The following is a 14,689-nucleotide window of genomic DNA, read 5'->3' as shown; positions in this document are numbered from 1 at the left end:
CAATGATGACCCCATTGTGGTTTTGCAGATGCAATCTTGAGAACAGCATTTCCGATCAAAGCAGCCTGTGCTACTCTGAGTGAATATCTTTGAATATTGCTGAATAGATGCTGCCCTGCCCTAAAGTAAGCAGGTGTAACAATCTTGAAAACACAACAAAAGATACAGAGTTTGCAGCCTTTTTGCTAGCTGGATAATACTGAGTGAACCTGAAACAGGGCAGTCAGGCCAAGGTAAAACTACTGTGAATGCTCATCCCTTGAACTAATTCTATGAACTGGGCCATCCATAGATCTGGATTTAAGCTTCATGAAGTGGGATAAACCTTCTTCCAACTGGTATCAGCGAAGCAAAGGGAGGGCTGGAACTCTTTCAGAAGGGCTGCTCGAGAGGAGGAACTGTGTCTGAAAGAGTGAAGCAGAAAGGAGCAGGATTTGGGATAAAGAGAATTGGATTCAGAAAATTCCTCTTTATTGTGGAGACCCACCCCAAACAATTCCTCCCCACGCCCCCTTTTTTAAACTGGAGATTTTACAACTAGCCTAAATTCTATAGCTGGCCTCTTTTATTCCAAGAATAAAAACAGAAAAATTAGAAGTATTCATACCCTTGTCTATTCATGTCACACTAAAAGCTGCAACCTCTGAGATCATCGCCAGTTGCTGAAGGGCGACCAACTTGGCTTAACAGTGAAATCCTTGCTGATCTTAAACTCAGAAAAAGAAGCTTACAAGAAGTGGAAGATTGGACAAATGACCAGGGAAGAGTATAAAGATATTGTTTGGGCATGCCGGAGTGAAATCAGGAAGGCCAAATCACACCTGGAGTTGCAGCTAGCAACAGATGTTAAGAGTAACAAGAAGGGTTTCTTCAGCTATGTTAGCAACAAGAAGAAAGTCAAGGAAAGTGTGGGCCCCTTACTGAACAAGGGAGGCAATCTAGTGACAGAGGATGCGGGAAAAGCTAATGTACTCAATGCTTTTTTTGCCTCTGTCTTCACGAACAAGATCAGCTCCCAGACTACTGCACTGGGCAGCACAGCATGGGAAGGAGGTGACCAGCCCTCTGTGGAGAAAGAAATGGTTCGGTATTATTTAGAAAAGCTGGACGAGCACAAGTCCATGGGGCCGGATGTGCTACATCTGAGAGTGCCAAAGGAGTTGGTGGATGTGATTGCAGAGCCATTGGCCATTATCTTTGAAAACTCATGGCGGTCGGGGGAGGTCCCGGATGACTGGAAAAAGGCTAATGTAGTGCCAATCTTTAAAAAAGGGAAGAAGGAGGATCCTGGGAACTACAGGCTAGTCAGCCTCACCTCAGTCCCTGGAAAAATCATGGAGCAGGTCCTCAAGAAATCAATTCTGAAGTACTTAGAGGAGAGGAAAATGATCAGGAACAGTCAGCATGGATTCACCAAGGGCAAGTCATGCCTGACTAATCTAATTGCCTTCTATGATGAGATAATTGGCTCTGTGGATGAGGGGAAAGCAGTGGACATGTTGTTCCTTGACTTTAGCAAAGCTTTTGACACTGTCTCCCACAGTATTCTTGCCAGCAAGTTAAAGAAGTATGGGCTGGATGAATGGACTATAAGGTGGATAGAAAGTTGGCTAGATTGTCGGGCTCAACGGCTAGTGATCAATGGCTCCATGTCTAGTTGGCAGCCAGTATCAAGTGGAGTGCCCCAAGGGTCGGTCCTGGGGCCGGTTTTGTTCCATATCTTCATTAATGATCTGGAGGATGGTATGGATTGCACCCTCAGCAAGTTTGCAGATGACAGTAAACTGGGAGGAGAGGTAGATACACTGGAGGGTAGGGATAGGATATAGAGGGCCCTAGACAAATTAGAGGATTGGGCCAAAAGAAATCTGATGCGGTTCAACAAGGGTAAGTGCAGAGTCCTGCACTTAGGATGGAAGAATCCCACGCACCGCTTACAGACTAGGGACCGAATGGCTAGACAGCAGTTCTGCGGAAAAGGACCTAGGGGTGACAGTGGACGAGAAGCTGGATATGAGTCAACAGTGTGCCTAGTTGCCAAGAAGGCCAATGGCATTTTGGGAGGTATAAGTAGGGGCACTGCCAGCAGATCGAGGGACGTGATCGTTCCCCTCTATTCGACATTGGTGAGGCCTCATCTGAAGTACTGTGTCCAGTTTTGGTGCCCACACTACAAGAAGCATGTGGAAACATTGGAAAACGTCTAGCGGAAGGCAACAAAAATGATTAGGGGACTGGAACACATGACTTATGAGGAGAGGCTGAGGGAACTGGGATTGTTTAGTCTGCAGAAGAGAACAATGAGGGGGGATTTGTTAGCTGCTTTCAACTACCTGAAAGGGGGTTCCAAAGAGGATGGATCTAGACTGTTCTCAGTGGTAGCAGATGGGGGGTTCCAAAGAGGATGGATCTAGACTGTTCTCAGTGGTAGCAGATGACAGAACGAGGAGTAATGGTCTCAAGTTGCAGTGGGGAGGTTTAGGTTGGATATTAGGAAAAACTTTTTCACTAGGAGGGTGGTGAAACACTGGAATGCGTTACCTAGGGAGGTGGTGGAATCTCCTTCCTTTGAAGTTTTTAAGGTCAGGCTTGACAAAGCCCTGGCTGGGATGATTTAGTTGAGGATTGGTCCTGCTTTGAGCAGGGGGTTGGACTAGATGACCTCCTGAGGTCCCTTCCAACCCTGATATTCTATGATTCTATGAAGGACCATATGGTCTTTGCATAATGAACAATATTCCCCAAAACTATCTGAAAAGAGAAATGAATAGTGATAAAGAAGGACAGGGCTATGATTTTACAGTCTTTGTAGAGGGAACAATTAACTTGTCACATTCATGACTCAATAGGTCATAGGTTATATGGGGAGGGGTCCAAGCCTACCTTTGGGACAGGAAAGCACCAGTCAACCTCTGAAAAGGTATTATGTTTAGCATTGATCCATTCAATTCTTCTCCTGGCTCACCACCTCTAGGCCTATTTCATGAAGGGGCAAAGTGGCTAGGGATTGGAACAGCATCCCTCTCAATCAGATCTGCCTTGGGATTCTCAAAAAAAGTTTCACTGGTATTCTCCCCCCTCCCCTGCCCTTTGGTGATAGGGCAAGTGAGATTTCTTATCTAATTGGTGTTTTTTTAAAATAACTCACTTTTATCCATGCAGGCCCCCTTTTAAAAAAGTTCTATTGTCAGTCTCTACTTTTGCATCAGATTGTATGTTCATTTTGAAATCTGTTTATCTACCAAGATATTTCCTCCACTACCACATGCACACACTAGGTTGTTATTGTTGGATTACTCATGCCTGAACATAACATAAGAATGGCAATATTGGGTCAGACCATTGGTCTATCTAGCTCAGTATCTTGTCTTCTGACAGGGGCCTGTGCCAGATGCTTCACAGGGAATTAACAGAACAGGGCTGCAATCAACTGATCCATCCCGTCATCTAGTCCCAGCATCTGGCAGTGAGGCATGGGGACTCCCAGAGCACAGGGTTTCATCCCTAAACAGCCACTGATGGACCTATCCTCCATGAACTTATCTAGTTCTTTTTTTAACCCAGTTACGCTTTTGGCCTTCACAACATCCCCTGACAATGAGTTCCTCAGCTTGACCATGCGTTATGTGAAGTACTTCCTTTTGTTTATTTTAAACTTCCTGCCTATTAATTTCATTGGGTGGCTTGGGGTTCTAGTGTTATTTGAAGGAGTAAATATCACTTCCTTATTCACTTTCTTCAACCATTCATGATTGTATAGACCTCTATCATAACCCCCCTTTGTCATCACTTTTCCTAGCTAAATGGTCCCTGTCTTTTTAATCTGTCCTCATATGGAAGCTGTTCCATACCCTTTTTTGCTGCCCTTCCCCATTCCTTTTCCATTTCTAATATATCATTTTTGAGATGGGGGGGGACCAGAACTGCATGCAGTATTCAAGGTGTGGGTATACCATCAATTTATATAGTGGCATTATGATATTTACAGTCTTATTATCTATCCTTTTCCTAATGGTTCCTAACATTGTTAGTTTTGACTGTAGCTGCACATTGATGCCTGGTGATGATTTCTTTTTTCAAACAAGTCCTGAAGCATTTGTTTGGAAAAAACAAAGATCATCCTCTGACCTGATGAAAATCCATTTATGTTCTGCACCTACCAACCTTGTTAATTCCTTTTTTATATTCAAAGGGAAGAAATGACCAGCCTGGAAGGTTTGGCTACAGAAGTTTTCCATTTTTTTTTTTTAAACAAAGAATCATCCTCTACAAATAGTAATGTGAAAAATACAGTAACAGGCTACAGGAAAACTGGTTGCTTAAACTTTAAAATCTTGCTGACCATCAGTCAAAAATTAGTCCAGGAAAGGTTTAATTTGCTATATAAGACAAGATGGAAAAGGAAACCTTTTCACTGTTCTAATGAAGCTCAAATTTGCAAAATGGAAAACAACAAACTATAAAAACACCAGTTAACGCAATCAAAACGATGTAAGAATGTCATAATTAAAGTAACAACAGCACAAAAATTTGATCAAACACACAAAGCTTTACAATGTAATATTTAATTTGTCTCATTGTGCTGAGTATGTTATCAAAACGAATAATGATAACTAAGAGTTGTGGAGGGTAGGTCTGGATGAGTTTTTTTCGTTTAAGATACTGACATCCTAGAATACGGTTAGGTTACGTCTACGTGGTGCAGCAATGGACACTGCCAGTGTGTGATTTCTAAAGTGCACTAACTGATTTGCTGCTGGTGAACATTAAGAGTTCCCTAGTGCAATTTAATGTATTGTATTAATGTATTACTGTTTGAAATGGTACTGTGTTAAAATGCACTAAGGAACTCTTAGTCCGCACCAGCAGGGTCTACATAGACCAACTGGTGCGTGATACATTGTGCGCTTTAGAAATCATACCTCCATAGTACAGCTCCATTGGTGTGCCTATCCATCAGCATCTAAGGACTCCTTAAAAGTACGCTTCTACAAAAACCTATTAACCTTAAAACAAAAGGGAAAATGGGTTAAACAAGTTTGCATGATTTTAAAATCAGACCATCTAATGCTTTGTATATCTGAACCACTGTCTAATTTAGGATGGAAGCATCTTGGGCAGCAGCCATCTCTTTTTCCTCTATGTTTAATACGGACACCTGTGCACTCATGTTGCTTAATAAATGAAATGTTTTAAGGATTACGGCGTGTGTAATTACCCATTCTTTCTAAAATTGAGTTTATAGAGGGGGCACAGAACAGGTTAAAGAGCTCATATTTCAATTATTTTTCTGTAGTATCAACATCTGAAAAACAAAAACTTTATCTGACATTTCTAACTAGCATAGGACTAAAGCCCTGGAAAACAAGGAGATTAAGGGTGCAGTAACTGGCATCTCTGGTGGAGGGTACATCCAATCTTTCTTGCGCAGTAGATTTCTATTCCTGACCTTTTCTGATTGCAGCATTATCAACATTGGGAAAAGAGTGTACATATACCTGTGTATTTTACTTACCGTTTCAAAAGGCAGATTTGATGCAATGAACATGCCACAGTCTACTTGAATAACATGAGGGAGAAACACAACAATAAAACCTACCTTTGACTGTTTTGACAAAAACTTGTTTCTCTTTACTGGGGTCTTTTTCCTCTATTAAAATTCCATGGAAAATGCGTCCAAAGGTGCCTAGGGAAAGACCACACAAAATTATTGTATTGTATAGTTAGCATATAACAATGAGATTAGAAAAACCTTTTAATTTAAACACACTGTGATAGGTTATTTTAAATTATGTTCTTGTAGGATGCAGAAGAAAGTTTGGATGCTTTTGCAGTGAGATTTGGAAGACAGAAATATATTTAAGACTGACTTTGAATACCTCATTAAAACAAAACTGTCAATCCATGCCCCCATAAGCTACCAGACTCAGAATTGCTTAGAAGACACCCCCATGACCCCTATGAGAGGCACGAGGACTTTTGTGGCATCATCCCCTCCTCCCCAAGTCATATAACCTTTGGGACAAAGTGTAGGGATCAACCAAGACAGAGTGAAACAGCACAGCAGCTTCAGACAGCATTTAAAGCAAGGACCAACATACTCACAGCAAACTGCTTTCTGAAGTTTGCACTGTGAACATTCTCTCCTGTGCTGACTGTTTGCTCCAATACCCCCCAACACTCACCCCCCCCTTCCTTTGTCTTGTATCGAGCTAATCTCCAATTCCACTTAACATAACCCCATTGAAAGGATTTAAACAAAATTCACAGAACAGGACTTTTGTCACCATTGTATTGCTCACTCTACTTGTGTTATCCCTTTTCCTACCCTTTGTCTGTCTCATCTATTTAGGCCTGGTCTACACTACAAAGTTAGGTCGACATAAGACGCATTAGGTTGATTTAATAATTTGTGTCTACACTTCCCAGTTCCTTCCGCCAACATAAGTGGCCTGTAAAGTAGAATTCTGAACTCCACCTCCGCAAGAGGCGTAGCATTTGATTCGACGTCCATGGATCGACATGGGTATAGTGTAGACATTGCGTTGTATAATTTAAATGAATTGGCCTCCAGGAGGTGTCCCACAGTGCTCCGCTGTGACCGCTCTGGAGAGCACTTTCAACTCCACTGCACGGCAGTGAGGTACACAGGAAACAGCCGCTCCCCTGTTAAAGCCCTGGGTACTTTTGAATTTTCATTTCCTGTTTGATCAGTGTGGAGAGCTCGCCAGCACAGCTGATCACGAAGACTCAAGCCCGCAAATGTGGTCCAGCATGGAGTACACAAGAGGTGCTGGATCTTATTACTGTGTGGGGAGAAAAGACAGTTACCTTTTCCAAAACTGGTGTTCTTCGAGATGTGTTGTTCAGGTCCATTCCACAATAGGTGTGTGTGCTCGCCATGTGCACCGGTGCCAGAAGTTTTTCCCCAAGCAGTACCCGTAGGGGAGCGCCCCTAGCGACCCCTGGAGTGGTGCCGCTATGGCACGGTATAAGGGGCGCTGCACGTTTCCCTCACCCTCAGTTCCTTCTTGCAGACAACTCCGACAGAGGGAAAGGAGGGCAGGATGTGGAAGGGACATGAGCAACACATCTCGAAGAACACCAGTTACGGAAATGGTAACTGTCTTTTCTCCTTCGAGTGATTGCTCATGTTCATTCCACAATAGGGGATTCCAAGCTATATCTGTTGGAGATGGGTAGGAGTTCACAGACACTTGGGATGGAGTACCGCCCTGCCGAACCCAGCGTCATCCCTGGTTTGGGAGATGATCACGTAATGCGATGTGAACGTGTGAACTGATGACCATGTGGCAGCCCTAGTCAAGTGCGCCCTCACAGCCTGCGGCAGGGGGACTCCCACCAGGTCATAATGGGTACAAATACACAAGATAATCCAGTTGGAGAGCCGCTGAGTGGAAATTGGCCGGCCTCTCATGCACTCGGCTGAGGCAATGAACAGTGGCAAAGACTTCCTGAATGGTTTTGAACGTTCCAAGTAAAACGCCAGAGCCCGCCTCACATCCAGCATGTGGAGGCGACACTCCTCACTGGATACATGAGATTTGGGACAGAGCACAGGCAGGAAAATGTCCTGACCCATATGGTAGGCGGAGACCACCTTGGGGAGAAACAAAGGATGTGGTCATAGCTGGACCTTATCCTTATGGAACACTGTGTATGGAGGTTCACAGGTCAGGGCCCGGAGCTCCAAGACCCATGTAGCAGACGTGATCGCTACCAGGAAAGGCCACCTTCCACGAGAGGCGCGACCAGGAGCATGTAGCTATCGGTTCAAATGGGGGACCCATCAACCTGGTCAGCACCAAGTTCAGGCCCCACTGCGGGACTGGGGGCCTAACATACAGGAAAAGGCGACTGGCCAGTCATGGCATGGGAGAATACCGTGTGACCCTGCACTGGTGGGTGGAAGGCCGATATGGCCGCCAAGTGCACCTTGATGGACGAGGACGCTAGGCCTTGGGATCTCAGATGAAGGAGGTAGTCTAATATGAGCTGAATTGGAGCAGCCACAGGCAAAACGCCCCGATCAGCTGCCTACCGGGAAAACCGAGACCACTTCACCAGGTAGGCCCGGTGAGTGGAGGGCTGCCTGCTTTCCAAGAGGACACGCTGAACCCCTTCTGAGCAAGTCCTCTCCTCCCAGCTTAACCATTGAGCAGCCATGCCATGAGGTGGAGTGCCGCTAGGCTGGGGTGGAGGAGGCAGCCCTGGTCCTGGGATAGCAGGTCCGGGCAGGATGGCAGCAGCCACCGAGGGGCTCGTGAGAGTCCCATACCTATACTGCCTGGGCCATGCTGGGGCGATCAGGAGGACCCTGGCCCTGTCCATTTTTGTCTTTTCTAAGACCTTGCCGATCAGCAGGAACAGGAGAAAAGCATAGAAAGGCTGGTCCAACTAAGGCAGACGGAAGGCATCGGAGATGGCACCCACGCCCAATCCGCCCCGGAGCAGAAGCGGACACACCAGCGGTTCTGCTGTGTCACAAATAGGTCCACCTGGGGAGTGCCCCACATTTGGAAAATCCTGTGAACCACCTCTGGGTGTAGTGATCACTCGTGCGGAGAGAAGAAGTCTCAGCTCAGGCAAACCGCTGGAGAATTCTGGGAGCCCGGTAAGTGGTGGGCTTCCAAGTAAGTATCGTGGGCTATACAGGAGTCCCACAGCCTGAGGGCTTCCTGGCAGAGGGCTGAGGAACAGTCCCCGCCATGCCTGTTGATGTAGAACATTGAGGCCAGGTTGTTCGTGAGAACCCTGACCACTCTGCCCTCTAGGTGTGAGTGGAAGGCCACGCATGCCAGACAGACAGCCCTGAGCTCCTTAACCTTTATATGTAGGGCACATTCCTGCGCGGACCACAGACCTTGGGTCTGAATGTTCCTCACATGGGCTCCCCACCCCAGGTCTGACACATCGGACACCAGCTCAATGGATGGGGGCTGCCCCCTGAATGGGACCCTGTGGAACGTATTCCCTGGGGAGGACCAGCATTGCAGAGAGGAGATCACCGGTGCGTGCAAAGTGAGGACTTTGTCCATCCTTTCTCTGGACTGGGAGAATACCGAGGCCAACCAGAGCTGGAGGAGCTGTATCCTGAGTCTGGCGTGACGAACCACGTACGTGATGCCAACGTATGACTCAGGAGTTGGAGGCACACTCTGGCTGTGTCACGGGGAACTTTGTGATTGTGCCGATGAGCTCCCTTAGGGTCTCGAATCTGTCCGGTGGGTGGGAGGCCCTGGCCACATCCAGAATTGCCCCAATGAACTCTATGCGCTGCACTGGGACTAATATGGACTTGGTGTCGTTTACCAACAGGCCCGGAGTGGCGCATCTGGACAGGAGGAGTGATACGTGATCTTGCACCTGAGACCTGGAGCTGCCCTTAACCAGCCAGTCATCGAGACAGGGGAACTTCTGGACCCCTCGATGTCTGAGGTAGGCCGCCACCACAAACATACACTTTGTGAATACCCTGGCGGCAGTGGATAGGTCAAACGGGAGGACAGTAAATTGGTAGTGCTCCTGCCCAACCACGAAATGGAGGAAACGCCTGTGTCCCTCGAATATATGAATGTGGAAGTACACGTCCTGCAGATCGAGATTGGCGTACCAGTCCCTGGGATCCAGGGAGGGGATGATGGAGGCCAGAGAGACCATGCAAAACTTGAGCTTTACCCTGTACTGGTTCAGGCCTCGCAGGTCCAAGATGGGCCTGAGCCCCGCTTTGGCCTTTGGGATAAGGAAATAGCGGAGTAGAACCCCTTGCGTCTGAACTCCGCTGGCACCACCTCCACCACTCCCATGCCAAGGAGCTGCCTCACCACCTGCTCGAGCAGGGTCTCATGACACAGGTCCCTGAGGAGGGATGGATATGGAGGGTGGGTAGGTTGCGGAGGGTGGGGGAGGGGAGGTAAACTGGAGGGTGTAGCCTCGGAAAACGGTGTTGAGGACCCATTGGTCCGAGGTCAGCCGCGACCACTCTGGGAGAAAAGCACACAACCGGTTGGAGAAGGGGAGTTTTATTGCAGATGGATTTCTCGTATGAACTGTAAGTCACCCCGGGGCATCCCATCAAAACTGACGCTTCCCCACCTGTTTACCCTTGGAGGGCCCAGGTTGGGGTGCAGACCGGGATTGCCGCTGCGAGCACTTTTTATAGTCCTTTGATTTTTTATAAGGGGTCTCATATATAGAGTGGGTGGCCTGGGCAGGAGCCTGCAGCAGTTTAAACTTGGTCCTGGCCGGGACCGGGACACAGAGGCCAAGGGTCTTTAGTGTTGTGCAGGAATCTTTCAGGACATGCAATTTCATGTCCGCCTGTTCCGCAAACAGGGCCTTGCCATCGAACAGAAGGTTCTGTAAGGAGTTCTGTGCCTCACTGTTCAACCCAGGCAGCAGGAGACATGACGCCCTCCTCATGAACACTGCGGAGACCATAGCCCGTGCAGCCATATCTGCGGCATCCAAGGCAGCCTGAAGGGCTGCCCTGGAGGCAGCCGTACCCTACTCCACCAGAGTCTTGAACTCTTTTTTGTCACGCTCTTGGAGGGAGTCCTCAAATGTTGGCAGACTCCACAAACTGAACTCGTATCTGCCCAGCAGGGCTTGGTGGTTCGCCACCCTCAGTTGGAAACTCGAGTATGACTACACCTTTCTACTGAATAGATCTAGTCTCTTTGAGTCCTTATTCTTAGGGGTAAGGGCTGGTTGGCCTTGTCTCTCCCGATGGTTGACCGACTAGACCACTAGGGGGCAGTGTGGATATACAGGGATTCATGCCCCTTAGCGGGCAACAAGTACTTCTGTTCTGTTCTCTTAGAGATGGGGGTCAAGGAAGCCAGGGTTTGCCACCCCTTCATGGGGTGGAAGGGCCACCCTGGCCAGAGCTGAAGCAGAGAGGACGTTGAAGAGGGAGTCTGAGGGTTCCTCCACCTCCTCAGCTTGAAGGTTAAGGCTGATGCCACCCTTTTCAACAACTCTGGGTGGGCTTTAGAGTCCTCCTGCAGGACAGGCGGAGGAGGGGCCGTGATTACCTTGTCAAGGGAGGAGGAGGATGGGGGTATGGTACTCTGCAACCCCACTGGTGCCGCAGGTCACACCACCCCATCCCCTTCTGGAAGCGGGGCCAGGGATGAATGCTCCACCGACTCCTTTCTGGGGGGTTGAGAAAAGGAGACTGACAGTCTCTCCGAGGCTCCCACCACCTAGTGAGCCACAACCAGGGGCTGCGTCGGGGGCCATGGGGCCCACTGGTACCATGGTGCCAGTCAAGGAGCCCGGTGCCACCGGTGGAACAGGCTGCTTAGCCTGACTAGCCTGGCCCATTGACTGACGACTACAAGGGAACCCGGGCTGGCATACGATCTACCGCTATCCCAGGCCTGGGAAGACTGGCGATGTCGGGAGCGATGCCGACTGCGAGACCATGATCCTGGTGTGGAGGAGCTGGAGTACTGCCGGTAGCACCTGCTCCGTGACTGGCTCCAACAGGCAGATCTGTGATGGCGAGGTGCCGGTGATTAATGCCTGGGGCTGCGGAAGTGGTGCCGTGGCCAGACAAAGACCAAGAAAAGGAGCGACGCCCATACCACGAATGGCTATTGTAGTCCTCGGAGACAAGAAGCTCTGGTGCCGTCTGTCCTGGTCTTGAAGGGGCACGCTCTCCTTGCGAGGTCTACGTTCCCTCGAGGCGCAGCGGTGCCTGGAACTCCTGCCCGCCGGTACCCAGCCAGACAACCCAGTGGGGGTCAACAGGGACCTGCACAGACTGCGCATGGGGCAGTCACTGAGCGGTGAACGGCATCAGGAACCTTTCCTAGACCGTGAACAGTACCGTCCAGGTGGCGACTGCAGGCGGCTTTCCTCTGGACCGGGGAGAGCCAATGGTAGCAGTGCCCCCAATACTGGCAGAGACATAATATTTTGGGCCGCCTGCAAGGCCCGGAATGTGGCGTGGAGGGCACCCGAACGTCCCTTGGAGGTTCATAGAATCACAGAATAACAGAGTCGGAAGAGACCTCTGGAGGCCATCTAGTCCAACCCCCTGCCCAGAGCAGGACCAATCCCAACTAAATCATCCCAGCCAGGGCTTTGTCAAGCCTGACCTTAAAAACTTCTAAGGAAGGGGATTCCACCACCTCCCTAGGTAACAAGAAAAGGAGTACTCACGGCTGTTACTCTGCTCCCTAGGTAACGCATTCCAATGTTTCACCACCCTCCTAGTGAAAAAGTTTTCCCTAATATCCAATCTAAACCTCCCCACTGCAACTTGAGACCATTACTCCTTGTCCTGTCATCTGCTATCACTGAGAATAGTCTAGATCCATCCTCTTTGGATCCACCTTTCAGGTAGTTAAAAGCAGCTATCAAATCCCCCCTTATTCTTCTCTTCCGTAGACTAAACAATCCCAGTTCCCTCAGCCTCTCCTCATAACTCATGTGTTCCAGACCCCTAATCGTTTTTGTTGCCCTTTGCTGGACTCTTTCCAATTTCTCCACATCCTTCTTGTAGTGTGGGGCCCAAAACTGGACACAGTACTCCAGATGAGGCCTCACCAGTGTCAAATACAGGGGAACGATCACGTCCCTCGACCTGCTGGCAATGACCCTACTTATACACCCCAAAATGCCATTGGCCTTCTTGGCAACAAGGGCACACTGTTGACTCATATCCAGCTTCTCGTCCACTGTAACCCCTAGGTCCTTCTCTGCAGAACTGCTGCCTAGCCATTCGGTCCCTAGTCTGTAGCGGTGCATTGGATTCTTCCGTCCTAAGTGCAGGACTCTGCACTTGTCCTTGTTGAACCTCATCAGATTTCTTTTGGCCCAATCCTCCAATTTGTCTAGATCCCTCTGTATCCTATCCCTGCCCTCCAGCGTATCTACCACTCCTCCTAGTTTAGTATCATCCGCAAATTTGTTGAGAGTGCAATCCACACCATCCTCCAGATCATTTATGAAGATACTGAACAAAACCGGCCCCAGGACCGACCCTTGGGGCATTCCACTTGATACCGGCTGCCAACTAGACATGGAGCCATTGAGCACTACCCGTTGAGCCCGACAATCTAGCCAACTTTCTACCCACCTTATAGTGCATTCATCCAGCCCATACTTCTTTAACTTGCTGACAAGAATACTGTGGGAGACCATGTCAAAAGCTTTGCTAAAGCCAAGAAACAATACATCCACTGCTTTCCCTTCATCCACAGAACCAGTTATCTCATAATAGAAGGCAATTAGATTAGTCAGGCATGACTTGCCCTTGGTGAATCCATGCTGACTGTTCCTGATCACTTTCCTCTCCTCTAAATGCTTCAGAATTGATTCCTTGAGGACATGCTCCATGATTTTTCCGGGGACTGAGGTGAGGCTGACTAGCCTGTAGTTCCTAGGATCCTCCTTCTTCCCTTTTTTAAAGATTGGCACTACATTAGCCTTTTTCCAGCCTTCCGGGAGTTCCCCCGATCGCCATGAGTTTTCAAAGATAATGGCCAATGGCTCTGCAATCACATCCGCCAACCACATCACTCCGAGGTTCGCTCGGAGTGGGCCGGGCTACTCCACTCAACTTGAGTCGGCAGCCGGGAGGCCAATGGGGACCAAGAGCTGCCCAACGCAGGTCTAGTTTCTACCCCGGTTTTGCTCTGGTGCCTTGTTGAAGAAAACCTCTTGTTTGTCTTTTTGGAGTGATGGGGAATGGTGCCGGCTGGTGGAAGGCACCGAAGGGTCGCTGAGCACTGATGCTGCGGTGCTCGGTGCCGACTCGGAGCGGTGCAGCGGTGTCAGGGTCAGGACCGACTCCATCAAAATGGCTCGGAGCCGAATGTCCTGCTCCTTCTTGGTCTGAGGTTTAAAGGATCTGCAAATCTTGCAGTGATTGCTGAGATGGGTTTCCCCCAGACAGCGTAAACAGTTCGCGTGCGCGATCACTCTCAGGCATCAGCCGCTTGCAAGTGTCACACGATTTAAAGCCTGGGGCATGCCCCGACCCGGGCACACTAAACTAACTCTAACTAAACTACTTTTGACTACAGGTACTATCAACTATGAACTAGCAGAGTTCAAGAGGGAAGCTATAGCAAACCTGGAGCAGAGCAGTACCGACACATCTTCACTGTGGGCACGAACGAACTGAGGGTGGGGGGAAGCGCACAGCACCCCTTATACTGTGCCATAGTGGCGTCACTCCAGGGGTCGCTTGACGCGCTCCCCTATGGGTACTGCTAGGGGGAAAACTTCCGGCACCGGTGCATGAGGCGAGCACGCATACCTATTGTGGAATGCACATGAGCAATCACTCGAAGAAGAGGAGTCGGTGCAGGCAGAGCTCCAATCCAGCAGAAAAAACTCTGACATCTGTGCCAAAATCGCACGGAGCACAGGGGAGAAGGGCTACACCAGGGACATGGAGCAGTGCCATGTGAAAATAAGAGTGCTTTGGCAAGCGTACCAGAAGACAAGGGAGGTGAACAGTTGTTCTGGTTCTGCACCACAGACATGCGCCTTCTATGAGGAGCTGCATGCGATTCCCAGTGGTAACCCCACCACTACCCCAAAATGCTCTGTGGATACCTCCTAGGAGCCCCAGGTGACCTCGAGCAACAACGAGGAGGACACTGTTGATGAGGGAAAGGAGGAGGAGAAGAATGCGAGGCAGAAAAGC

At 49.0% G+C, this 14,689-nt stretch overlaps 1 protein-coding gene across 5 annotated transcripts in view; it reads right to left on the bottom strand.

Moving 5' to 3' along the window:
- RYK (receptor like tyrosine kinase) overlaps window positions 1–14,689 on the bottom strand; it is a 142,945-nt gene that overhangs the window by 52,916 nt on the left and 75,340 nt on the right. For all 5 annotated transcript variants that reach the window (XM_074964176.1, XM_074964177.1, XM_074964174.1 and 2 more), the window contains one exon: window positions 5,600–5,686. In XM_074964176.1, coding sequence (XP_074820277.1) covers window positions 5,600–5,686 — 87 coding nt within the window. The remainder of the gene's footprint in view (window positions 1–5,599; window positions 5,687–14,689) is intronic.

This window comes from Natator depressus, chromosome 9 (genome assembly GCF_965152275.1).
Source record: "Natator depressus isolate rNatDep1 chromosome 9, rNatDep2.hap1, whole genome shotgun sequence".
NCBI lineage: Eukaryota > Metazoa > Chordata > Testudines > Cheloniidae > Natator > Natator depressus.
The sequence above is the reverse complement of the archived record's forward strand: the minus strand, read 5'-3'. Positions and strand labels throughout refer to the sequence as shown.